The following is a 26,281-nucleotide window of genomic DNA, read 5'->3' on the forward strand; positions in this document are numbered from 1 at the left end:
GTAAGTCATATAGGAAGTCCATTGTGAAACTTAACTTTTCTGAATACAATTAAATTCAGTAACAAATAAATTCATTCAGTATTCAAAATTTTCCAACGGTTGATTTTTGTATTACAGCCTTTTACGAATAGCTGTGCTTTGATTTTAATTGTAGGTATTTGTTACGGCCTCTGAAATTCCCTTTTTTAAATCCAGCAGTCGACGGCAGTGACGCGGGCCGACGTTGCGGGGCGCTGTTTTACCCGTTTCTCACGCAGGTTGGCGTTTAACGGGAGCGACGCACAGGCCAGGCGGCTCTTATAACCACGGAGGATACATACTGGAACTCGGTGTTTAAAGAAAAAAGGATACTTTAAGCAGAGACGGGAATAAAATCCTCCAGGCGGTCTGTTTCCACGGATTCCTAACCGTATAACCCGGCATTCGTAGGTGAAGCAGGTAAAGATCTGACCCGACGCCAGAGTGTTGATGCGACACAACCCGGGGCTTCATGAAGCCCGTCTCTCTGCCGCTTTGTTCTAGGCAGCAGCCATCTTAATCATGTTTAATCACTTATTTGCCTTTTATTGTCGGGGAAACACGTTTTATTCTGTAGCTCGCGGTGTGAAAGACTGGCGTTAGTTATGAGTATAACGGGGATCTGGCTGTCAGCACGGCGGCTGTTCCTGCTTGGTTCGGGAGGAAAATCACGATTAAAATATGAAGGCGGCGTTTTTCTGTTATTAACCACTTTAAAAATGCAACGATAAGGTGTCATCTGCTGCCTGCATGTTGTCATTAATTACTTGAGATTAATAAAGTGTCAATGTCGTGCGTTTCACATCCCGGTCTGTAACGGGCTGTGTTTAGCCTAATAGACCAGTTAACGGCAGTTTTCTCTCCAAACAGCCATGTTTGTTATTTAGTCTTATGTACCGCAGTGTGCTATTACGTTTATTTGAGGACGGTCACATTTTCAGTCCCCTGGGTCGATGTGGGCCCCGACGGCGGCCTCGCAGTGCCCCGGCTGGGGGGTTATGCGGATGACCTGCGTGGGCTCCCCCGCCGCACAGCCCGTGCCTGTAACGGCGGGTATCATGATGTAACTCCGTAGTGCTAGGCTAGCTATATAGCTAACCCCGTAGCTTTGCGCAACGCCAAGAACGTGCTGCTCCGTTAGTAAATAATACAAAGCAGAGAACAAGTTGCAGGTCGCAGCTCCTCCGTGAGCTCGGCCGTCCGTGACAGCGTCTGCGGCAGTGACTGGGGGGTGGGGGTACTGGGGGCGGAAGATTTCTGTGGAGATTAAAAGGTCGAAGAGATTAAGCGATCATCCGCCGTTCAATGCTTTTTCTCCAGGTCCAGTGCGGTGTGCTGCAAGTAAACAGCCCCACAGGGTTGGCTTAGTGCTTGTTCAGAGAAGAGGGTTATCTCCCTGCTTTATTGACATGAACGTGCTCACATGTGGTGTTTGTTTTAATTACTTGCATTCATGCTTACACTAGAGCATTTACTTTAGTTATGCACTTTAGAATGAACAGCAGTCTTTCCTGACCATTTGACTCCTGGAAATGAATTACCCTATTGTGTAAACTGACCTGGGGCATATATAAACATTCCTTCTCCTTGTCATTAAGTATCCTTCAATGTTTTGACCCCTGTTCTTTGTCTTGCAGGTTATGTATTTCTTTAGTTTGAAAAGATATTACATTCAATTTTATTTAGCAGATGCTTTTGTCCTGATAGCAGGGTCACTAATTGGGGTTAATGGTTTCACACTACCCCTTCTATCCTGCCTTAATTGTTTGTTCAGCATCAAACCTTTTTTCTTCTTGCACTGTTTGTATACACGGCTTAAATGTGAGTAACAGGCATTTCAAAGCACCTGCTCATTAATTTAATTTGTACTGTCTGTTTATTTTTTAAATCAGTCAGTCTGTTTTGAATACTTATACCTGGTAGAGAGGTTGAAGTGTAAACCTGTATCAGACATTATTGTGGGATCGTTTTGTTCATGGTCTTGCACTCTCTCAGGTGTAATTTATCTCTTTTAGCTTTAAATTTTCAATCGTGTGATTTATTTAATTTGGGATATATGTACCCAGTGCCTAGTTTTCAGGCGAAATATCAAGTCTTTTAACTATACTATTGTATAATTATTTAAATATGTCTTTGTTAACTTAGGTAGAGCAGAAAGGTGAGAGCCCTATGATTTTCCGCTGCTGAGGATTTAGGCCAAAGACCTAATCTTGTATCTGTTGATGGTCTGGTCCAAGCCCGGAGTGGCTAATCGGGAGATTCCAGGGATTTCCCGGTGGGCTGGTTGGAAATAAAATAATTCGATTTGACAGTCCTCATGTTAGTGAATCTGAAACACTAGCACGTACGATCCACATTTACAGCTGACATCGCAGCCTTTCTATAATGATAGATTACATGGGTGCTACCGCCTGAGGGAGTTCTCCCCTTCTCAATCATTCAAGATGGTTACGCCCAGCAGTCCCACTTTGAGCCTACAGATTGTTTAACTTGGTAAAATAAGTTAGCTTAACAGTATGGAAAAGAAGAGATCAGGAGGGGCTGAAAAGGTCAGGTTAAGAAAAACTGTTGGAGAAGGATGCAGCCAAATTTGCCAAAATCACAGAGATTTTTTCAAAAGAACGAAAAGAACTGACAACAGGTGAATGTGGTTAACCTGCTGCAAAATATTAAACGATTCAAATACTAGAGTATTTCTATAGCTTATCATGACGAATCAATGTGTGCGCAAATATAATTTTAAGAAAAAAAATTTATATAAAAAACTAAAGCATGATCTTGGTATTCAGTAAAATGACCATTTAACCATTTTCTAGTTTCTGACCAGCAATCCCCTCTCAGTCGGTGTCCTGAGGGACTGATTAGCTGTGAGGATGCCAGGATGGCTAAAGGGTCAGGTATCATATATGAATTAAAGTTACTTAATTTAAATCCAGATATTCAGAAGTTGATGAGATGTACATTTTAGATTGAGGTAAGCTACACAGATGTGAATTCAATTAAAAGACTAATAAGTCATATGGTTTTGTACAGCATATTTCAGGCACAAACGTATTGTGTTGTATATGAAAAGATATTTCGACACTTTCAGTTACTCAGATTGCCTACCCTTAAATTTGTTAAGAACAGGTTATGAAGCTCACTGACTCAGGAGCACTTGGAGGCCTTTGTGCTAATGTGCACAGAGAAGGAAATCCTTAGGTTGATGGATAATGAGACAGTAATAAACAAAGCTGCAGGGACCAGTACGCTACTCAGGCGGCTGTTACCGTTATAGGTGGCTACTGTTATAGATATTATGTTATTGTTGTTTAAGCCATTTACAGGTAAAAATTTGTATAGTAGTGCAACATGACTCGCGTGAAGTACTGCGAGATTAATTTTAATATTTTATTTATTCATTGGACTTGTGTTTCATTCATATTTGAATAAAGCAAATAAAACCAGTGAATAATAAGAAGTGAAGTATTGCCTCATTTATCCAGTTTTCACCTTCCTGCAAAAAATAGTGGGCTGGTCATGGACATGAAACTCCCTGGGCTGAAAACTGGCTCCACTCCGGCCCTGGTTTGGTCAGTGTAAAATCAAAATATATTACTCAAAATATACTTTTTCATATTTTTGGAATGTAATTCACATTTTTTTAAATTTGGTGAAGGGTTCCTTTAAACTTATTTAAGCAGAACCTCCCAAATTATCAGTATCAGTGTCGGTGTCAGTTTTCGAAATAATTGGTTATCGGTATTGGCCACAAATGTCCTTATCAGCACATAACTAGTTTGTTTCAAAAGTCCCCTTATCACAGATTTCAATACAACTTGATTACAAATGATTTGGGTGGCTGTAATGTTTATTTCTTATTATATTACCTGTACTGAACAGTGTCACAATCAGCAGATGTGATTTTAAGTTTCCGTCTCAAAACTGGAACTGCCCATATTCACCTGGATGATTTCTGTGCAGCCATTTACCATGGATAAATAATAAAAGTTTGCAGCAGAAAGCCTGTTCAAGCTATGCCATGGAATTAAAGGCGTTTGCCTTTTGTGTGTGCTGCCCTAATCTTATACAGTCAGCAGTCAGTGGTGTTCTCTTTAGATACGAAGCTAATCAAAGCTGCCCCACACTATTGTTAATCTCAGGAAGTGTTCAAGTTGATTGCTGTGGTTATGCTTTTGAGTGTGAAAGTTTGCCTGTTTTCTAGGCAGTTTTGGGGAATTGGAAGGAGTTGCCTCCAAGGGATAGTATCACATATTTTTAGGTGAGATTGTATATGGATCTCTGGTTCTCATTTTGGCTGAATATGCAATGTGGGGTGTCAGCTGAAGCCTTGTGTCCTGTACAGAATTAAAAGGACAAAGGGAGAGGTGTGAAGAAAAATTCCCATACTCAATGACATTACATCGCAATGTCCGATCGTTTGGGGCAAATAATCAAGTCCAAGGATGGGAAAAGCAAGTATTCCTCTCTCAGCCTGTTTGACAAGTACAAGGGGAAGTCAATAGATACACAGAGAACTACAGGTGAGTGAGGTAATTCTCAGGCTTTCTGAAGTAATGTCCATCACTGCACAAATGGCAGGAAGAGCTGATTTTGGGTCTTGTCACTCTTTCTCAGTCTTTAACCTTTTCACACTCTGCCTCTAGTTGTTCCTCGACATGGCTTGCAAAGTCTTGGTAAAGTGGCCACTGTGCGGCGTATACCCCCCCCTGCTCACCTGCCGAGCCTGAAGTCCGAAAATAAAGGAAAGGACCCTAACGTGTTTATTGTGCCCAAAGACGGAACGGGATGGGCAAACAAGCAGGATCTACCAGACCAAAAGAGGTGCGTGTCTATGAGCGTGCAAGCGCTCACGTGTTGTCAGAGGTCAGCAAATCCATGCAAGGAATATGAGTTTACCATCTGAATGACTCATAGATGCCAATGTTGGTGGAGGGTTGGGAGACAGCAATAGAGGTTTGCTGGAGTATGTGATGAGCAGATGGGCAGAGTGCCCACAGCTGTGTGTGTGTGTGTGTGTGTGTGTGTGTGTGTGTGTGTGTGTGCGTGCGTGCGTGCGTGCGTGCGTGCGTGCGTGCGTGCGTGCGTGCGTGCGTGCGTGCGTGCGCGCGTGCGTGCGCGCGCGCGCAGTTATGCCGATGCCCTCAGTCAGCCCTGAGCCCAGTGGACAAAGAACACAGACACAACACAATGAACAAAGGTTTAGTACATAGGTAGTCTGAGACACGTCCTTCAAGTTCTCACTCTGTCACTCCCCCCCTGCATGGGGCCTGAGACTTTGCAATATCTTACTGTCTTTTCCATGCCTGTGCGATACCATAGCTGCACGTGTTCCCCATCTTCTGTCTAATCCTCTGTCTCTCATGTTTGCTCAGTTCTGCTGCATCAACAGCTCTCCTGCTGGAGCCGCAGCCTCAGCCGGCTTTGCAGAAATCTGTCTCCAGTCCAGAGGAGTCCCCAGTGGCGAGCAGCCTGCAGGTGGGTGTCCTGTCTCCTGGGCATTTTAGTACACTCTTGGATGCAGGAGTTACAGCAGGCTGCGTAAATGTCGGTTATTACTTCTCTGCATGTGTACATACATGTGCACATTTGCCCAAGATTCTGTCTTCACAGCCACCAACCATTCTGGGCCTTACGCATTGTGCATGTCTCCGTTTTGGAATTATTATTATTATTATAACAACAATCTAATTATTTGTTTTTTATTTAAATTAGAGGCCTGCAGAATGTTGAGAATGCATTATTAAATCATTCCTGTAGATTGATATTCCAATTTCTATAGAATAAAGAAGTCATTTCACTAATCTGTGGCACAGTGTTTCCTGTGGATCAAGAGGTTTGCTGTGGGGGCATTGTGGCGGAGGGGGGAGGGGGGTACTATTCATTAAAAATGCAGACGTGAGGGCATTGTTATACATCTGTTTTTTTAATTATTATTGTTTAGTGATGTCATGTTCCCTCTCTGTCTCTGGAGGTAAACTGACACTTAACTGTATGAATTCATACAGGCTAATTACTTTTCAGTGACAGCTCTAGCTGTGTTTTATTTCTTGAGTGGTTGCCAAATGAAGTCTTTGGCAGTTTGCCTGTTCCAGTGCTTTGCTCAATCAATAGCCTGTACTGCATGCAGCTTAACTGTACTGTGTATGACTTAGTCAAAATTTAGCGGGTTTGTTGTGGAGTATGTGTCAATGTATGAGATAAAAACAACACAGGATAGATAAATTTTAATACCCACGTAGTCTTCCATAAAAGTAAGCATGGGTTGTGTACTGCAAACTGATATTAACGTAGTGAATAAGAGGGGAGTAGTCCCCCCTCCCTTCTCGAACATGGTCATCTGTTACGGTTTCACATTCACACTGGAGCCGTGTCAGAAGGTCACTGCTAATGTTCCTAGGTCACCAGGGGATAGATTAAATCCTGCTAATAATTTTGCTACCATTTCCACACGACGGCATAACGGTAGAATAGCCATATATAAGCGGGTTTCAGTGTGTGAGAACGCGGCGTGAGAGAGCCAAGAGAGGGATGCCCTGTAATCCCCCCAACTAAATGCTTGCTCTGTTCACCTGCCTCTGCTGGAAAATACCTAAGTAAGCTGATTTCATTAGACCTTTTCATAAAAGTAATGAGTGTCTGCTACATGACAATGTAATATAGCCTATTAGTTCTGTTAACTAGCTGAATTCCATAATCTGTGTTCTGGGGGTGGGGGCGGGAATCGGGATTCCCAAGCGAGTCATCAAGGCGTTGGATTAGATGATTGATTAGATTGAAGTTTTGGTCGAAGGTCTTTAGGTGGAGGTCAGCCACACAGAAATGTTACTAGTGGAAGCCCTGGCACCTGCGAGCTCGGCAAATTTCTCTGAATAGAAAGAAAATATGCGACTGTTTTCCTTATTGTGATGCACTGTAACTTACAATGCTATATTCATAACTTAAGGGAATTTTTGTAAACTCGGCGGATTTGAATGTACAGTACTTTTTACTTAGGTACTTTTAAAAGTAGGTATTTTTACATGTGGCATTTTACTGGATGACTTGAGTAACGTTTTGATGTGGTATCTGTCCTTTTGTTATTTTAGTATGAAAATTGAATTCTTTTTTCCTCCAGTTTCTCCCATGCATTCTGCACATCTGGAAATGTGCAAATTTTATGTAGATGTGACCCACACAAGTATGAACAGTCCTGTGTCTGTTGCATGTGCGGATAAGCGAATGCACAGTCTGCACGCGAAGTATGAACCGGCCTTTAGCAAGATGCCGTCTGCCGTCAGCAGCTCATGCGAAGTGGGATAAGTTTATCCTGTTATGCTGATGACACATCGAATGAAAAGTGGTAAGGTGTGTTCCGAGTCCATAATGCCTCCTTAGATGAGCGTCTGTCTTTCAGAGCCCAGTTACCGTTGGACCAAAGCAATGGGCACAGCTGAATGGAAAGGCAATAGAACGAGGTGGTAAGTCAATTTCCATTCAGGGTTCACGCAGCATAGGGAGCTAATGCTTTTGTTGTGCTATTTCAGAACAAATTAGTAAAATGTTACGCTTGCGTGTCAGTCTGGTCGCTGGATTGCATTCCTGTGTTTGTTTTTTAACCCAGGTTTAAGGGTCTCAAGCAGACTGCAGCCCTTCTGTCACGAGGAATTTCCAGCGCTGAAGACAGCCGGCGAGCAGTACAAGGCCGGCATGGAAAGAAGCGCCTTCGATCTGTCGTATGGGCCCGGACCAAGCCTCCGCCCCCAGAGTAAGTGTGCACGGGGGTTAGGTTCTAGATGGCACTTGATATCTACGTTGCCTGAAGGGAATCGTTTTCGCTGTGAGACTCCCACTGTGGTCGTCTGACTTCACATACCCTGTTTACTTCAGACTCAGGAAGATCGATCTTAGCCAAGCATGTTAAAAAAATGTAAATTGTCTTGGTGGGTGTAACCCTGATATATCACATGCATAGAGAATGTATGATTATATACGTATGAATTTTGCATCAACGGTTATGACTGATGTTTCTTTGGATGTGGCAGGTATATGCTGTACTTGAGCCCTGGGCTCACTGTATTCACAATGACACCTTAATAATAGTGATGTTTAAGGGCCATATGAGAATCTGCAACTATATGTCATTAGTCTGAGTCATCCATCCATCCTCCAACTTATCCACCATAGTGCTGGGAAGAGGTGGTGGGGTCTATCCTGACAGCATAGGGCCCTGTACTGGATGCCTGTCTGTCACAGCAAACTCAGGCACATGTTTATATGCCGTTCCTGGGTGTGCCTTCTGAATGGTAAACCTGTGTAAGTGTCTGGCTAGTAACCGCGCCTGTGCTTCTCAGACGTGACGAGCTGGCGGGAAGGTGGTGGGAAGAGCCTGCACCCACTGCCCCCTCCATCTGCTCCCCCTGCTGATCCCGAGGGCAGAGGCAGCAGTGGGCCGGCTGACACCTCCGCAGCGGCCCCTCCTCCGTCCTCCGCTTCAGGAGATCCTGCCACCTTGCACCCCTCTCCTCCATCCAGCTTGGCCCCCGCAGCCCCGCCGGGAGACAGAGAGCCCAGCCCACGTCGGGGCATGGCCTCTGCAAAGCTGCACCTGACCCAGCAGCACCGCTCCGCGACAGTCTACCCCGACATGCTGCCCGCCTTTGTGAGTACAGATGGTGGGAGACGATTGTGTCTGATTGATTAGGACCAGCACTACACTGTGCTTTGAATATGCAGCTTGGGCTGATGTTTCAAACCCCAGTATGCGACAGGCAACATTCTTCTCGCCCATTTGGTTCCAGATGTGCCTGAAGGAGTCGCGTGATTCTGCATCATCCTCGGCCCCCATCCGCTTTCAGGCTCGCCCTCTGCTCAGGCAGCAGCCCCCTGCCCCCGACTCCATCAAGTCAGTGTCCTGTTGGAACTTGACGCTTCTGTGCACTTGTGTTCGGTTCACGTCTCAGCATCGTAGCCCTTGATCAATAAGAGGTTTACATGGAGATGTGTGAGCTCAGCATGGAGGGGGTCACTTAACTCCCTGAGAGTGTGCACATTTCTCTCATATGTGAATTGTTCTGACAGCCATCCTTGTAAACAGTGTGCCTGCTGCATCTAAACAGTCTGTTTTTTGCTGCAGCGGGAAGACGGGGAGGGAGGGCAGCTATTTCCGCACTCCTGCTCGTCCCACTCCTGCTCGTCCCACTCCACGCCCCCCCCAGCCCCCTGCCGACAGAACACCCCGTCCCGCCATCATTAACCCACGGGATCTGAAGGAGCTGGACAATCTGGACAACGGCTGTGAAGATGGCTGGGCAGGTCAGAGCTTCACTCAATTCCTTTTTGTCTTTGGCTATGTGCGTAGACTCTGTAGTTAACTGCCATGCGGTTTCACATCCAGAGAGTTCCGCAGCTAAACAGACACACTCCTGTGTGAATACCAGCAGGATTAGTATTGCCTACAGGCAAATGTGTAAAGGCATGAAAATGTGCAAATTGATGCATTACCGTTTCAAAAGTTACTTTCAGCCTATTATAATTACTTAAGACTCGAGTAGCTTGGTTTCTCCGATTTATGTTACGGAGCAAATCGGATTAAGGACCATCCTGAAGGCTGCAACAGTCCAGACTGGGAGCAATCTCCTCTCCACCGCAGGTCTCCATGACGAAGTGGACTACAGTGAGAAGCTTAAGTTTAGTGACGATGAAGAGGATTACAATGCCGGTGAAAAGCGCAAGCCATGGTGAGTGCATTCTTCACAGTCTGACCGTTCAGCATCTGCCGTTTGATGTGTGCTGGTTCAGCATCTTCTTTCGGGGTGCTTCGTGATGTTGCATTACTGGCTCAGCAGACGCTTAACAGCACCTGCAGTTGTATGATCTATAACCCTATGATGCGATTACCACGGTGACCACATCGCATGCTCACTCGATATCATAATAATGATGAATCCTGCAAACGATGCGAGCTGCAGTGCACTGCTGCTGTTTTCCCCCAGGGCCGAGGCGGAGCTTCGCAGTGAGCGACAGTCTTCCCTGAGCTCTGCAGAGGGACCGTATGGCCAGGACTCTGCAGACGAGGACGGTTACCCACCCTGCCAGGAGCCACGGCTTCCCAGAAAGGCCAATGGCTGGATAGCACCTGCGGACAGCCAGGTAAATTTTTGATTAAATGAAAAATGCATTCTTTGAATAACTTTTTGATGGTGTATGGATGACTGAACCATTAAGTGCTTTTCTGTGTACTTCACTTGGCTCCCTGTCTACAAGCTGCTCTGCCTTTTGTGCCCCCTGTTTGTGCATGTGTGCGTACGTGTGCCTGATATCGCGGACCTTCCCTTACCGGCTTTCCCTGGTTTTCAGCCGCAGGTCAGCAGATCTTGCCGCGGAGAGTGTCCAGAGGATGAGGAGGACCCGTGCCAGGGCCCCCGGGGAAAATTTGCTTCTGCGGGGGTGTCTGAGGCCATCGAGCGTGCGCGGAGGCGCCGGGAGGAGGAGGAGAGGCGAATCCGGCAGGAGCGGCTGGCCGCCTGCGCCGAGAAGCTCAAGAAGCTGGACGAGAAGTTTGGCAAGAGCGAGAAGACTGCTGGCTCCGAGGAGGCCCTGAGGGACCGGGAAGGCGGGGAGCTGGCGGCCTCCTCCAGACCGAGCCCAAAGCGCTCAGAGAGCAGCAGGCAGGGTAGGCTGCTGGGACTGACCTGCAGAAGGCCGAGCAGTTAGGAAGCCATTCAATATCAATGATTGATGTAGATAATTATTACCGTTATCTTTCTCTTTGATGTTTTGCACTTTTAATATGATAGTAAAATATGGTTTAGTCTAAGTTGTTGATATGAATTGTCAAGATACCAGATTGTTCAAAGGGAGACTTTTTGGGACTCTTGGTCAGTAGGTCATGGTCTCCTTGTGGTTTTGTGCTGCAGTTGAGTTTCCTGAGCTGCCCTCTGGTGGGCATCAGGATGTGGGCTGCAGTGACACTGACAGTCCAGGTCCCAGCTCTGCTGCTGAGGGCTCCAAGCCACCATTGCTTCTTCAGGACACTACAAGGCATCACAAAACTCTGCCCCCTCACTTCCAGATGCAGCATCACCCCCAAGTAAGCACAAGCCCTCCCTCCGAAACACTGCATCTCATTTCTGAAGATCCTCGTCTAGTGAAACCAGCAGGGTGTGGTGAGGAACTTGTTTCCATGCCATAGTTACCTAATGAACCTGAAGGCAGCCAGCGTAGTTCTTCAGTTTCCATGGTTTTTTCTATTATTCATTTGGTGTCATCTCTACAAAGGTCAGTTAATCGGTAGCTTTGAAATTGCATTGTATTATACTGGTATTCACCATAAGATGTGTATTCTTATTCAATAATGAATTATCAATTTGAAATTAATGTGTTAGTTCTGAGATATATAATATGTGTGTGTGTGTGTGTGTGTGTGTGTATATATGTGTGTATATATATTTATTTTATTAAGGATGCCTATGTCCAGTGTTTATAGCACTTGATGGCTGTATAGACACCCCAAGATTACATAAAAAGCTGCTTCGTTCTGCAGATCCTCTAGATCAATTGCCGCAATCAGTCCTTTTCCATTACTGAGCGGACTATGAAAAGGTGGAGGCGTTTCCCCTTGTGGTCTTACTGGGCAGTGACTGTGCCTCCCATTTCCTCTTCAGGGGCCGGTGTACACATTGCAGGCCTGGCAGCAGCAGGGCCTTCCTGGCCAGACTCAGCGCTGTTACTGTTCCCCTCAGATGCTGGGCTTTGATCCTCGCTGGATGATGATGCCTCCATACGCGGACCCCCGAGCAGCCAGAGGACCCTCCCAAGTAGACTGCTATCCCGGTGTCCCCTCCTCAGGTCCATATGGGTGTCTTTCTCTGAATCCTGAATCGTGTTTCCTTGTGCAAATGAAAATGATGGAATGTACTCGCTTATTCCAGGGATGTTAAAGCAGATGATGCCTAGTGACCACCTAAGCAGTCCTGGCTCTGTGTCGGATGATGGCTGCCATCCCAGCATGCTCCAGGAGACGAAGACTCCCTCTGTGGAGCCCTACCCTGTTTGGGGTCAGGAAGGCTTTACTCCACCATATCAACAGCAGCCTGACAGCAGGGTTGTGAGCCGTGCTGATGAACGGTGTGGCCCATTTTATTCCCCCCCAGTTTGCTTGTTTGGGTTGTTTAGTTTGTTTTTGTTTGTTTGTTTTGGTTGAGTTTACCACATTTGACAATTAATTAAATGTTTGGTCAAGTATATGGGCAGGTTTGAGGCAGTTATCATTCAGTATTTATAAGGCCTTTTATGTTTCCTTCAGAATTTACTTCACAATTGGTAAACCTTTTTTTACAGGCTGGACACATTCACGTTCTTGTCTTGCATTGTTAAGCTGAAAATTTAAATGAAGTCTAGGATAAAGTGTGATGTTTTCAGTAAGTGGTGGTGATTTATTTATTTATTTTTATTTTTGGCTATCTAGGTGTGAACGACCATCTCGATGTGATTTGGGTAAGGAGTTCTGTGATGCCCCGGGTGAAGAGATGTCCCATCATGTCTATCGTCAGGACAGAATGCCAGATTTGGCTGAAGGATCTTCCCCAAGAAAGGAGATTTACAATGAAGTCTTGACTTCTTCAGCAGGACAAATTCAGCCCCTGTATGTAAATTCCAACCCTGAGAAAGAATCAGAGGAGATGATTTACAGCAAAAACCACAAGGACAATTTGGATTGTCACAATGAAGAGTCTGATAGCTTAGGTAAAGATCTAAGCTGTGCCTCGGACTTCTGGAGAAGTGACTGTTCTCTAGAAAAGGAAGATGGTTTCCGTCCTCGTTGGTCGGACCCAGACTCTACCCCCCGGACAACTGAATCCAGCTGCGGAACCCAAGCCAGGCGAATTGGCCCCACTAAGAAACCAGTCCTGAAGGCCCTAAATATAGACGATAAGGAAAATGAAAAGCCCAGATACGAGCTACAGGAGAAACCAGTCCCCTACAAACTGAAGGAGAGGGAAATACCTGCTGATGAGTATGACCCAATTAATGATCAAACCCTCCCTTTAGCTGGCAAGTACTCTGTGGCAGCAGCTCAGGAGGATCTAACGGTAGTGAGAGGGGAGAAGTCTGAAAGCCTGGGGGACAAGGGGCCCAAGGAGAGCATCTGGGAGCGCAGTAAATGCTCTTCTGTGGAGGTCCTGTCGAACAGGAACCCCCTGGCACCCCGTCGCAACAACTGGATCTTTATTGATGAGGAGCAGGCCTTTAGAAGCACCAGGGGAACTGGAAGAGGCCGGGCCAGGGGGTTCAGGGAGTTCAGCTCTCGAGGAGGCACCCGGGGGAGTCGAGGAGGAGGCTATGGTGGCAGTCAGAGGGAGGGTCGTGTCTGCAGCCCGCAGGACCTCAACAAGCTTGACAGATTTCAGAGGGGGGTGCAGCGCCAACGCAACATGAGTGAGACCCTCAGTGAAAGCTCAGAGTGTGAGGGGCTGCCCAAGGGCCACAGGCAGAGGGAGGATGATAACGGGAAGAGGGTGGACAGCCGAGACTCTTGGAGGTCCAACAAAGTGTATCACCATGGCCAAGCTACCACTGCAGAGTTCCAGGACACGGGCAGAGCCAGCAGGGCTACTGCTCGCTCTTTGCCCCCAAGGTTTACCCATTCATGGCAGAACCAGAGCTTTGGGACATGGAGGGGACATGGGGGCCAGTTCGATACTCATTTCGTATGCAAGAATAGCTGTGATCCTGGGACAGAGGCTTTCTCCAGAAAGCCCTCAGAGTCCATAAGGTATACGCATAAATCTCCAGATTCCCTCATGGAGAATGGCCTTGGAGAGAGAAGAGGTGGAGCAGAAGATCACCTGGACAGTGACAGCCCCGATAACCGCCCAGCAAGAAGGCGGCGCCCCCCCCGCCAGGACAAGCCACCTCGTTTCCGCCGGCAGCAGCTGGATAGGGACTCTGTCAGCCAGAGGGACAGTGCAGAGAACCTCAGCCAGGACTGGCTCCGGCGTTCCAGGGGCGGGGAAGGGTTTGTTTCCGCTCACCATGCTGGTGGGAGGAGCCAGCAGGTCCAATGGGAGGACTGGGAAACTGTCTCTGATGGCAGTGACTTCAGTGAAAGGCGTGGGAAACGTGGAGGTCTTTCCCAGCGGGACTTGCCTTCAGACTCAGGACATGGTGAGCCAGGCTACAGGCAGAGGAGGGAGCTGTCCAAAAGAAGCTTCTCCAGCCAGCGCCATCTTTTGGACAGGCAGAACCGTAAAGGAGATTCTGTTATGGAGGGAATCATAATGTCCCGGTCTCCCGACATCCCAGGGACGGCAGCAAAATCTGGCAGAAGCGACAGGTTCCAGAACGGGACGTCTCTGAGCTGCAGGAGGTGACCGTTACAATATAAATGTGCCTCTGCTCTATTTGCTCTGAGTTTTAACTAATGAAGGTTTCATCTTCAATTCTCATGTGTGAGGTTAGTGTTTGGACCCAAGTACATTTTGGCATATTAATGGCTGCAGTGGTGCTTGTGTTTGAAATAGGTCTCCTGAGGAAAGTGCCTTAGGTTTGAGCTTGGGTTCAGTGTACAGCGGGCTGTCCTCCGATGTTGCTTCTCGGCACGTTCCCGGCGAATCTGCGGGCAAGAAGACGGAGAGGGACGTGAAGGCCGGGACCGTCACCAGCACGCGTGAGGAGATCAACACGCCGGTGCTTCAATATGATCACAGCGTGTGCTCATGTGAGTGTGAGGGTGCACTGTAAGGACAGGAAGAGAGGCACTCTTCAATTCCTTCATCTTTTCATTTCCTGAAGGCTGTGCTGTCTGCTCACTGCATGTGTCTGCTCTGGCCTGTCAGTGGAGGGCAGGACAGTGCCAGTGCCAGTGGCAGCGCCAGAGGGCCTCTTGGAAGGCGCGTCTAAGAAGCAGCAGTGCCCGCAGGAGGAGGAACGCCGAAAGAAGGATCCGGGTGCTCTGGTGAGGGAAATCTACTGCGTGGCACAATCGGTCATGGGCCGCCCTAGATGGAACTCTGGCCCACCAATTCAGCACTCAAAGCAAGAGGTGCAGTGTAATAAAACAGCTGTCAGATAGGTATGTGTGTACGTGCTTAGAGCAGTCAGAGGGGTTGTGCTATTAATAGGCAAATATATTGTTCTTTCTCTTTGTTCATTTGGACCTGGTAAATTCCACAGGTCATTTAAAAACTGAAAATATATTGTTGAGCTTGCAGTGTGATTTTGTCACCAGGTGAATTGTTATGGGACTGACCCATTTCAGCTGGTCTACTACCCTTGCTGGTATTTCTGGCTCCACTGTTGAGGGAAACTGTCCGGTCTTGATCTGTAAATTACCTTCTGGAAGAATGGCTGCAGTGGAGAGTCTATATGGACATTTACTCACATCCATGATTCAAGTATTAATGAGAGGTGTATTGTGATGCCTTAACGTTAGTAATCTGTATAAATTCAATGTGTCCTTATGTTTATTAAATTTGGTTAGTGGAGGACACCACATACTACTGTTGAGTATGTCACGGTGAGATGTCGAGTGATTTATTGGCACTGAAATGGCAATGAAGAAAGGGACAGCTCAACATCTTTTGAAAGAGAAGATATTGTAGATAAGGTAAAAAAAGAAAAGACATCTGTGGTAATGCAGTACTTTTGTTCAGCTTTGAATCTTGCATGTTTAATAAACATAACGATGCAGTGAGTTTATACAGATTACTAAGTTTTGGACCTCTCAGTACGCCTCATTAATTTCCTAGGGGTTCTACTAATCTGCTCACCAAATTGTGGGAGCAAGTAAACATCCGTACAGTACCAGAATCCCCGCCTCCAGACAAATGTTTACGCCCGTCATCTGAAGCCCTTGGGGTTATCGTGCATGCACTATATAGTCATGTAGAATAGTTGTTAGGGCTGGGTTAAACTGAGATGCACGTTTAATCATTCTCTGGGCTTTAGGCAGTATTCTGACTGCATTTAAGATGTGCATTATGGAAGCAAGTCCCTTTTTTCTAGAAGCAAGTCCTTTTTCCAGTTCCATGTTTTGCGAGGTTATGTGTGCTACATGTAAGCAAACACGGAAGAGGCACTGCAGAGTTGTACAGAAGGAAAAAGTCTTTAATTTGCGCAGGTACCCAATAAGGTGAGGATGACCACGTCCAAGATGCCGCCTCGCTTTACCAGGAAACAGGGCACCATGTCTGTGGAGCGGCATGCAGATTCACTAGCCAGCAGCAGCCTGGGCACCAAGATCTGGGAGGCCAGCAGCACAGGTACATGTGGCTTCCTCACTGACTGGGAAGCTGGCAGCACCAGTTTGCCTGAAAGTCTCCCCATTCACAATGACCCGTCATCAGGTTGTGCCAGCTGAATAGATGTGATATTTCACACAACTTTATTTCAGCTGTGTCTGTCCAGTCATCAAGTGGAGACACGTGGACAAAGCAGGTGTCATATAGCGGGCTTGAGCCAAACTCAAATGAGGTATGTTCTTTATGATGTACGTCTCCTTGCCAGAAGGGGGCGTCAGACTGCCCCTTCTCCTCACCGGGTATGACAAAGTGCCAGGCTTTTATTTTCTGTTTTTTTTTTTTATCTTTTTATGTACCCATGCTCCAATACCCAGTAGTATTTTTGGATTAGAACCAAGCGTTTGTGACCTTGAGCCTAGATGTCAAAGTGTTAAGATACACCCCTCTTCCTACCCCTCCTTGGTGTCGATTGTAATGAAGATCCTCGGCATGTCAGTTTAACTCTTAACTGGCTTAACACATACACGCCACAGTCGAGTGGAGGAAAGGGCTTGTTGGCACTCCAGGCGACTCTGTACGAGCCCCTGGGGAAGCCTGGCATTCAGGGTTCAGTCACCACCCCAGCTTACAGTGAGAGACCCTTTTGGCTGCATCTCTTCCCAGGTGTATAAGGGCAGTCAGACGGACAGCGGCATTGACCTGAGTGCTGAGTCTCAGGGCTCCTCCGCCAGCTCCTCCCAGAGAAGTTCCCCATATGGCTCCCTCAAGCCGGAGGAGGGGCCCGGCCCAGCAGGGCACAGTCTCCTAAAGAAAGTGGAGAAGCAGGTGCAGTGAGCACGTGTTTTCCTACCCGCTCCCCCTCCAGTCGGCATGAGGTTTTTAGTAGGCTCCTTCTGCAGAGCTTCACGTCATCCTGCTTGGTGCTGACTCCTGTCTCGCCCCTTCTCTGTGTATAAGGACTTGGATCCTGCAGCGGAGCAGGGCAAAGAACACAAGCCAGGTCCCATCGGGAACGAGCGCTCCCTGAGGCACCGCAAGGGACCAGAGTGCATGGAACATTCGGAGAACCCGGTTTCCTCTGTCAACGGGGTGGACATCCATGTGGAGAGCGTTCTCCCCGTGCCGCCCATCAACTTCGGTGTTGCCCCCAAAGACTCGGACTTCAGCGTGCCGCCAGGCCCGGCACCGGTGCCGGGGTCCAGCCCAGGTGCTAAGCTGCAGGATGCGCTTGCCGGAAATGTGAGTGCGTGGCCGGCTTGGTCTCTGGCCTTTCTCTTAACAGGACAAAAACTATCAAGGACGTATTGGAACTATTGGTCGGCTGCCTTTTGCACCTGTATCTTGGTATACTGGTTTTTCCAAAATAAGGGATGACCTGCTGGATGTGACGATTCTTCTCTTATCCCCAGGTGGCCCTCACCCAGGCGATCCCCACACTGCGCAGAGATCATCTGCAGCAACCCATGGGGCTCAATCCCATTTCTTTCACGAGCGTGGACCTCACTCTCAAGGTGCCTTGGATCAGCCTCTGTGGTGGGATCAACCAATCAGATGTGTTGGTCCTGCCTCTTCTGGTTGATGGACCCACCTCCTCTACAATCTGATTGCTTATCTCTCTGAACAAATCATTTTTCATTCTGTCTTTAGAACATTTTTGCCTCAGTGTGGGACATTAAAATGCTTCAGGATGAAGGGCTGTATGTGTTTGGTTTTGGCTTCAAGCTCTGATTTTGTGTGTTTAGTATTTGCTTCAGTAGTTGGTAGCCGAGATGAAGTAACGTACGTATGTGATGAGTACTGGAATTCTCTGGCTTTTTCCTGGCCCAGATGGAGTCTGCCCGGAAGGCCTGGGAGAACTCGCAGTCACTACCTGACCAGGGCTCGCCGGGGGCCACGGGCTCTGTGCTTCAGCCACCTTGCACCCTGGCCTCTGCCAGCGGGGTCAGCCTCAGCTCTTTCGGCGGCGTCTCCATGCCCCCAATGCCCGTAGCATCAGTTGCTCCCTCCATGCAAGGTCAGCATAAGTATGCGCGTGGTGCGTGATTGGGCCTCTTTCCCCCGCAGGCATGACCCAGCACAGTGCAGAGTGACAGTCTTCCTTTCCCTGCAGGTAACCATTTCTCTCCACTGTACCTGGACGGGCACATGTTCCCCAGCCAGCCACGTTTGCTGGGCCCCAGCCTGACGCAGCAGCAGAGCTATCAGCAGGTACTCCTTTATGGGGCACACATGTCCTTGTCCATAGTCGGCTTCACCTTTCCACGGTGACATGGTGACGAAGGCAGTTAGTCACACTTTGCTGGTCCGCATCCCCAGGCAGCAGCTGCGCAGCAGATCCCAATCTCCCTGCACACCTCCCTACAAGCCCAGGCCCAGCTGGGTCTCCGCGGTGGCCTGCCGGTCTCCCAGTCCCAGGAGATATTTGGTTCCATCCCTCCATTCCGGTGAAAAATTATGCATCCTTTTTTTGTATTGTGAACAAATTCTGTTTTTAAAGCCTATAAATAATAGTGCTTATAGTAGCCACATTGGTAACCTGGTGGGTCTTGTCTGATGGTTGCAGTTAAGTGCTGTATTGATATTCTTTTGATGAATACGGTCAGGTCCCCAGTCTACATGCACCCCAGCCTGTCCCAGCCCAGCGCCATGGTGCTGTCTGGAGGCGCCCCCCTGAAGGGGCCCTACTCGACTTTCCCCGGCTTGCAGCATTCGGACATGGTCAAGCCCCAGTCAGGCTCTCCTTACCAGCCAATGAGTGGGAGTCAAGCCTTGGTATATGATGGACAGATGAGCCAGGCCCCTGGCATGGGCGCGTCCCAGCTGATGGACTCCCAGCTCATCCAGGTTCTACTCTCTCAGCCCAAAAAACTGCATGCCTTTAATCTGCACCACCTGTATCTGTGTTTTAATGAGTTTGATCTTTTCTTAATGATCTACAACAGTGTTTCCCAACCAGGTCCTTGGAGACCCCCAGACAATCGATGTTTTTGCTCCCTCCCAGCTCCTGGTAGGATCAAAAACGTGGACTGTCTGAGGGTGACCAAGGACTGGGTTTGAAACACCGATCTACAACACCATTAGTAAAATCGTATGACTGTCGAGGCGTATCAGCAGGTCTTGACATGGGTACCATGTCCCGGTTCTGCTCAGGTGACCATGCCCATGCCGGGCTCTCAGCTGCAGTTCGGGTCTGCTCAGCAGCACCTCATCCTTCCTCCATCCATTCAGCTCCAGCAGGGCCAGAGCCTGCCAGTAGGGGGCCCCCGCCGCATCCTACCCCCTGGCTCCCAACCCCCTGTGATGGCGCCAAACAGGGAGGTCAGATGTTCATGATGCCAAAAGATGCTGAGTTAGCATTTCATGCAGACTGGTCTGGTTAAATATGCGGTTTTAGGCTCTCGATGTTTAACCCTTGAGTAGTATTTTCTTGAAGTTATGTGTTACGATGTTAAGGGCTACATATTAAAAAGGAATTTACCTTTCCCAATGAAAGATGAGAGGACAGCATCGAGTCTTGCAGCTAAAACCTTGCAAGCCCAGCTTTATATAGGTTTTTATGACAGCTAATTAATACTCCGATTACATGCAAGTCTTTATGAATCATCCGACCTGATTGAAGAGTTTTGTTTGTCACATTTAAGGAAAAATAAAACCCTTGAATCCGTGAATCAGGACTTATGTTTCAAAGTTCCTGTTTACATTTGGTATTAAAATACGTCTTGGGTGTCTGGATCACAAGTGAACGGTGATTAATACAAGTGTAAAGAACCACCAAGACGCACTGTGATCAGATTACTTGACTTGGTGGTCACTCACACTTGTATTTAATGCTGTCCATTTGTGATCCGATCGCCCAAGACGCATTTTAAAACCAGTTGTAAACAGGGCCAAAGATACTTGTACATAATAAAATTTAATTCAGTTCATTTTTGTATGTATAGCGTATTTTCACAACATTACATAGTTTTAAAGTGCTATATACTGTATTATCCCTCCCAAATGCCCCCAGGGAGCAAGCCAGAGGTGAGCGGTCTTTTCAATGGCCAGAAATCAGATGCTCTACTGTTGGCTGAAAAAAGCATCAGAGTATTAATTAGCTGATCTCCTGCTGTCTATCAGTATGTTAGCATTTTAAAATAGAAGTGTTTCTTTGCTAGTTACCTCTCTTCTGACCTCTCTCTCTCTCTCTCTCTCTCTCTGACCCCTCAGCTTGAAATAAAAGGATTTCAGTTTGCAGACGCATCCAATCACTCCCAGGGCATGCCTGGCAGCCCCGCCCCCAATGCCAGCTTTTACCGGTGAGCCTGACATTATAGTTGGGTGATGCTGTTTGCTGGTACCCCAGATGCTCCTTTTAAGCACCTTAAATGTTGACTCCTCCCTCTTAGGCCTGGGACTGCTAGCCAGAGTGGGAATCCTCCTGGGCCCAGACACCACGCTCAGCAGGTATTGTGCTGACATCCATGCCCATCCCATATCCCATACCATTCATTTCAGTGGAGATACTTGTCTCGTCTTATTAGCTGTCGTTTGCAGGTAAGGCCCGGCGTGTGCTGTGTGCTGTGTGCTGTGCACCCAAAAGCAGCCTGCAAATGCACCCAATTATCTTGTATACTTCTACCATTGTGTGTGAAGGTTCTTTTTAAGATCCCCCCTCCTCCTATCTTTGTACATAATAACCTGCTTTCTGCTCTTTAGGCCCCCCAGCCTCAGGGCAGCATCATGATGCACATGTGGGCCCCCACCTCAAGCCCCTTCCCCAGCCCCATCCAGCGACCGGTCATGCAGGTCAGCAGACCCCTGATGATACACCCTCCTGTGCAGCTTGGTCCTGGGTAGGCTCTGCTGCCCCTGGGCAGGCTCTGCTGCCCCTGGGCAGGCTCTGCTGCCCCTGGGCCACTCACTATAAATGTGAAAGTGGGCAGCCCACTGTAAACATAGGTAGCTTTAACCCATTTCTTTTCTCAAGCTGATGGTTAGATTCTGCTAAATATAAGGTTTGTTTTTACTGGGCAGCGTCTTTATCGAAGGCATTTTAAAAATGTTTACCGGCAGTTTTTAAAGCCGTGTGTCTTTTCCCCTATAGTGTACAAAATCTTAAATGTTCAATCTCTTTCCCTACCATGTTTGTCTCTCTCTTTTTTGGTGGGAAGATAAAAGCCCAGCAAGACGTCACGACCTGTGAGGGGAAGGGAGAGTCCAACGTGCGTTCAGGCAAGGTGCCGGAGTCGCCGCCCACTGGCCCGATGAAGCCGGGTCGCTCCGGGGCCATCAAGCCGCAGGCTGTGAAGATGGAGGAGGGAACAGCCTAGCTGCAGGAGCATCGTCCGCTCCACGGAGTTCACCACAAGACACAGGCGGCCCAGGCTAGCTTCTGGCTGCTCTGCACAGACAGATCATGGCGAACCTTTCGACAACCGAAAGTCAGACGCTGTAGTGTTAGCAGAAAAAGGCATTTATGGGAAAATAAAAAAAAATAAGTATATTTGACAAAATAGTCCCTCCCGGAAGATAGTTGTTTCTCAGTTAACATTTGTCAATGTAAAGGAAAGTATAATAGTAAATATACACATTTTTATGAGTTTACTTGATGACAAAACTATCAAAGTTGAGGAGTTCCTGTAGAATTTCGGTTCCAGCAAGTGCATAAAGCTGATGCAAGGAGGAGGAACTGTCACAATGATTATATGTGTCCCTGCACCAAAATGTTACCCTTGTTTTGCCAATTTTACTTGTATTCAGTGTGTGGTGTTGGCATTCCTTTTAAGTGAACCCAGAGTTGATGGCTTGTGGGGGGCAGCCTTCCATTCAGCATGGAAGTGATCTGCAGCCAGCTTTGTGCATAGCTACATTGTGTTTCTCCTGAAAACGCACTCTGATACGTTTCTTGGAGAAGTGGGACGCCATCTTAAGTCTTCTGAGGTCGGTGTTGTTTGCATATGGGGGGGGGGAGACAAGGTTACATAGAATTCCTGATGATGTCACGTTAACTAGAAGTCCCCAACCCCCCCCCCCCCCTTCAATATTCACAGTTAGTAGCTTGAGTCTAAAATATCAATATATGTACAAAAATATGCAACATTTATTTCCTCCACATTATTTTTGCTTTGCCTTTGATATGAAGGCTCTGGTATGCACATGCATATTTTCTTATTGGCCTTTGCTCTATATTGCTGTTTTAGTATAGCTTGGGAGGCTTGGCAAGTTTGGGCAGTGGGGGGGGGGGGGGGGGGGCACGTCAAACTGAGATGCAGCTCACTGCTGGCTCAGCTGATTAAGTCAGTCAGTCACCTAAAACCGTAACTTAGTACATTTACAAACTTGGTTATAACCTGTATTCCCTTCTGCTGAAGAGGGGATTCTACACAACAGTGACTGATCAGGGTCCAAATGGGTTTAAGACATAGGCCGACTTTAAGAGCATCATGTGGTAACAGGTTATAACCCCAGGCATCCGGCTGGAAGTGCAGAAGCAGTCTCGTCCACAGCAGAACAGGCTGCATCTCTTGATTAAATGTTACAGTGGGTTTCAATAGCTGATTTCACGTCACTACATCGTATCAATGTTCTGAAGCCTTGAAAATGCTTTTGCTGTTTCCGTTTCCAGTTTTAAAATTGCTTAAAATCACAGAACACTATTTGTGTATGTTCAGACATCACTGTCAGCGTTAGATTTCTACATGCATACATGTACAGTTATGTGCTGCAGGGAGGCCAAAATCCTAAACTGGATTTGTTGCAGTATTTATGCATCACTTGATACATAAAGGGGAAAATAAAAGGTCAAACATCCTTGTGGAGTATTCCTTTGTGGTTGTTTGGATTTTTTAGCTGCTTTTCAGAGACATTAAAATATGAATCAAATTTAGAAGCTACACATACTGGCTGTCAATCTTAAAGACATTTCTGAAGACAGTGTATAATTGCAATAAAAAAAGTATAAGAAACTCAGGATAGTTATTTATTTTTTATATTCTTATTGTGTCTGTATAAAACAAGGTTAAAAAATTCTTAAGTTACTAAAGGGTAACATTTTGGTTTCCCAATTGTGTTTTGGGAGGGTCAGAGTCCAATACGGTGTGCATATTTATCTAAACATCTTAATCGGCTAATTAGCTGAGTTATTAGCTGTATTTGAGCAGGGAAATCTGCAAACTGTTGGGTTTTGGCCATCCAGGACTGCAACTGGAGAACTCTGTTCTATGTAACTGCCAATGTGAGAAAAAAATCTCAATCTAAAGCCTGCTTTCTTTGCAGCATGTGACCCAAGCAGCTAAGATTATTACCTAGTATTAACTAAAAATCTCTGCAGAGAAGTATTTGTACATTTACTTTATTTAACAAATGTTTTTTTTTTTCCAAAGTTATGTACAAGTGAAGAAAATAGCACAATGCATGCTGTTGAGTGTGGCTAGACTGTGCTTCCAATGCATACACAGTCACAAGTGTAAGTTGTGTAGGAGCTAGAGCTATCAACATCATCCAGCAAAACAAAAACCGGATAAGACCATTCAATGACCAGATGTGCAACATAAAGAATATTGATGGAACGCCGAGAGGCATCAAGCTAGTAGTGGAATTCCTGTAGCAGATGGTTCTTGGGTTGTTTCTTGATGGTGGAGAGGGAATCTGATCCCTTGATGTGATTTGGCAGCTCATTCCACCATCAGAGAACCACATATGAAAAACATCTGAAGTGCGTATAAGAGGTGTTTCAAAGTGCCGTTGGCTTTGCTGAAGGAAGAGGGTGAGATGGGACATGAGACTGATTGAACACCAAATGTGCTTCGCAGGTAGAGAGTTGCAGTATAGTCACAAGGCAGCAAGTGCCTAGACTAGAAACTAAGCTGCATACTCAGAAAAGAGCTGATGTTATGTAGGGTAAATTTACAAGATCAGGACAGCGCTGTTATGTGCTCAACCAAGGACAGCTGGTCATCTGTCATTACACCTGGACTCCTGGAAGACCTTGATTGAGACAATGGTGATGATCCAGCGATGTCATGTTGCATGGTAGGCCTGGCAGGGAAGACAAGATGGTCAATGTTGTTGAGGTGATGGTCCCTCATCCAGGCTGCAATGTCAATGAGGCATGCAGAGATCTAAGCAGAAACGTGGGTGTCAGGCATAGCTGGATGTCATAGGAGGAGTAGTGGTAGGAGAACCCATGTGATTGGATGATCTGAGCTAGAAAGGCAGAAATAACAGGAAGTGACCCAGGACAGAGCCTTTGGAGACACCTGTTGTTACCTAATGTGACTTTTACACCTCTGCACCCCAAGCCTCTTGGAATGATCGGCCTGATAGATATGAGTCAAACCAGAGCAGAGCTGTCCCAGCTGTCCCTGTGATACCGACTTGGCTGGTCAGGAAGATTTGGTGATTTACTGTGTTGTAGGCTGCAGAGAGTCTGCACAATAATAAGGGGGGCAGTCTCGGTTAAGTGTCCAGGTCTTAAGCCAAACTGGGGAGGGTCCCGGAGATTGTTCTGCTTGAGATATTCAGAGACAGCATGAGGACAGCATGTTCAAGAGTGTTGAACATGAATGAGTGGAGTGAGACTCGTCAATACTTCTCAACCAGAGTGGGGTCAAGTGAGCGTTTTTAGGCAGTGGAGTTACAGTAACCTGTTTAAATGTAGCAGGGAATGTGCCACTTAATTATATTAATTATGTCTAATGAAATTTCCTTTGTAACTGTAGTCACTAAGCACATAGTTTTCAGAGGGCAATACTTTAAGAAAATGGATATGCTTCAAATGAAAAAAAAACTTTTGAGAGTTTATATTAGGGCTTCCACTAACGATTATTTTTCTAAAGTTTAATCTATCGACTATTTTATCGATTGATCTAAATGACTCATTTTTTCTCCAGAAAATCAACTTGACCGTTAATTTAAGTTAATTTCATTTTAACGACAACATAATGTACGCCATTTCAGGATTTAGATAATGTACGCGCTATTTGCCACTGTATGAAAATGATTTTCGCCCACAATTCGATATGCAGATTAGTAGTACTGTAGTACGACGAGCACTGAAGTCGCGATGAAGGGATAGAGCTTAGCAGCCAACATCTTTTAATGGAGCAGACACTGTGGTTAAAGAAGGTAAAAAAAGGTGTTGGTGATGTGGCGGTAATTTTTGCAGATGAAAGTTTCCGTTTTCAATTAAGTTCACGAATTGTTTTCTTTTATTTAGTGTCCGTCTTCGTTTCAGTTTTAATAAACGATAACATCACTGATCCCAGCAAGTCCACCGTGCACGAACGCACACACTGGCACCGTCAATCAACGTAGAATAAGACTAGACTGAATTGCCTATTCCGGTGGTCTAGAATGACACCTTTGTATTTTCTCTTGCGGTGTTCATGCATAGCGTTATATAGTACCGCCATGGTATGATACCGCACCTTTTTCTTTTCTTCATAGATTGAACTACTCCTATAATTACGTAGTGATGTTAAAGGAAAACATTTGTTAAAGTGAACTAGAAATCATAAAGGTAATTTTATTAAAATAATAAATAATCGATGGGTCGATTAAAATATTGATGTTGACACATGTTCAGTATGGGATGTATTTTTTCTATTTATCATTTTGATTTTATTTTTGCAGAAAATACCTCCCATAGTAGTCTGTATGGAAAGGACAATCGAAACTTAAATTTGCGAACAGGAGCAGGTCAGCTCGCTTATTAATTTAGTAGGTCTGAATGTCAGGGAATGCACAAATATAACTGTGTCACCCTGTCTTACTTTTTAAAGGTTGGGAAATGTGGAGTTTTGGAACGTTGCACTTCTACTTATTGCCAGTGGAGATGCATTGAAATTTCGCTGACCATTTACAATTTCGTGTAAAGTTATATTCAGCTCATTACAAGGAAGGTGAAAGAAAAATCTCTTTTCAAACCACTATCCTCCCACTTACAGTGGTTTTACTGCAGCTGAGCGTCATCGCCAATTCGATGCCACGAAGGCTTCCTCAGTATACCAGCATGCTTTGGGCGAAGTTACCGGAAGCGCACTGCTTGTCACCGAGAG

The 26,281-nt window shown here is 46.4% G+C and overlaps 1 protein-coding gene across 3 annotated transcripts; it reads left to right on the top strand.

The window, feature by feature from the left end:
* Positions 1-219: 219 nt before the first annotated feature.
* Positions 220-23,033, top strand: LOC125717050 (protein PRRC2B-like). 3 transcript variants are annotated; one of them, XM_048989992.1, is made up of 33 exons: positions 220-438; positions 4,223-4,279; positions 4,364-4,541; positions 4,665-4,842; positions 5,394-5,496; positions 7,415-7,478; positions 7,622-7,765; positions 8,352-8,659; positions 8,799-8,902; positions 9,134-9,312; positions 9,650-9,737; positions 9,993-10,149; positions 10,357-10,672; positions 10,917-11,089; positions 11,664-11,847; positions 11,931-12,126; positions 12,467-14,368; positions 14,523-14,719; positions 14,838-14,956; positions 16,121-16,262; positions 16,394-16,473; positions 16,905-17,066; positions 17,199-17,480; positions 17,651-17,752; positions 18,069-18,255; positions 18,352-18,449; positions 18,558-18,685; positions 18,845-19,085; positions 19,392-19,559; positions 20,451-20,539; positions 20,630-20,687; positions 20,940-21,029; positions 21,395-23,033. In XM_048989992.1, exons 3-33 carry the CDS (start codon positions 4,427-4,429, stop codon positions 21,551-21,553), a joined length of 6,513 nt encoding a protein of 2,170 aa, XP_048845949.1. In that variant the 5' UTR covers positions 220-438; positions 4,223-4,279; positions 4,364-4,426; the 3' UTR covers positions 21,554-23,033. The 3 variants fall into 3 exon arrangements, with proteins under 3 accessions (XP_048845949.1, XP_048845964.1, XP_048845957.1); XM_048990007.1 differs by having other exon boundaries at positions 11,742-11,847; XM_048990000.1 differs by lacking the exon at positions 4,223-4,279.
* The last annotated feature ends 3,248 nt before the right edge of the window (positions 23,034-26,281 follow it).

This window comes from Brienomyrus brachyistius, chromosome 2 (genome assembly GCF_023856365.1).
Source record: "Brienomyrus brachyistius isolate T26 chromosome 2, BBRACH_0.4, whole genome shotgun sequence".
NCBI classification, from domain to species: domain Eukaryota; kingdom Metazoa; phylum Chordata; class Actinopteri; order Osteoglossiformes; family Mormyridae; genus Brienomyrus; species Brienomyrus brachyistius.

What these genes read in the sequence shown, in the direction of transcription:
- LOC125717050 (XM_048989992.1), top strand. Translation starts at nt 4,427, where the DNA reads ATGTCCGATCGTTTGGGGCAAATAATCAAGTCCAAGGATGGGAAAAGC. An exon ending in AGAAGGATCCGGGTGCTCTG is followed by an intron (nt 14,957 to 16,120) that starts GTGAGGGAAATC and finishes TAATTTGCGCAG; the next exon opens with GTACCCAATAAGGTGAGGAT. An exon ending in TTGAGCCAAACTCAAATGAG is followed by an intron (nt 16,474 to 16,904) that starts GTATGTTCTTTA and finishes ATCTCTTCCCAG; the next exon opens with GTGTATAAGGGCAGTCAGAC.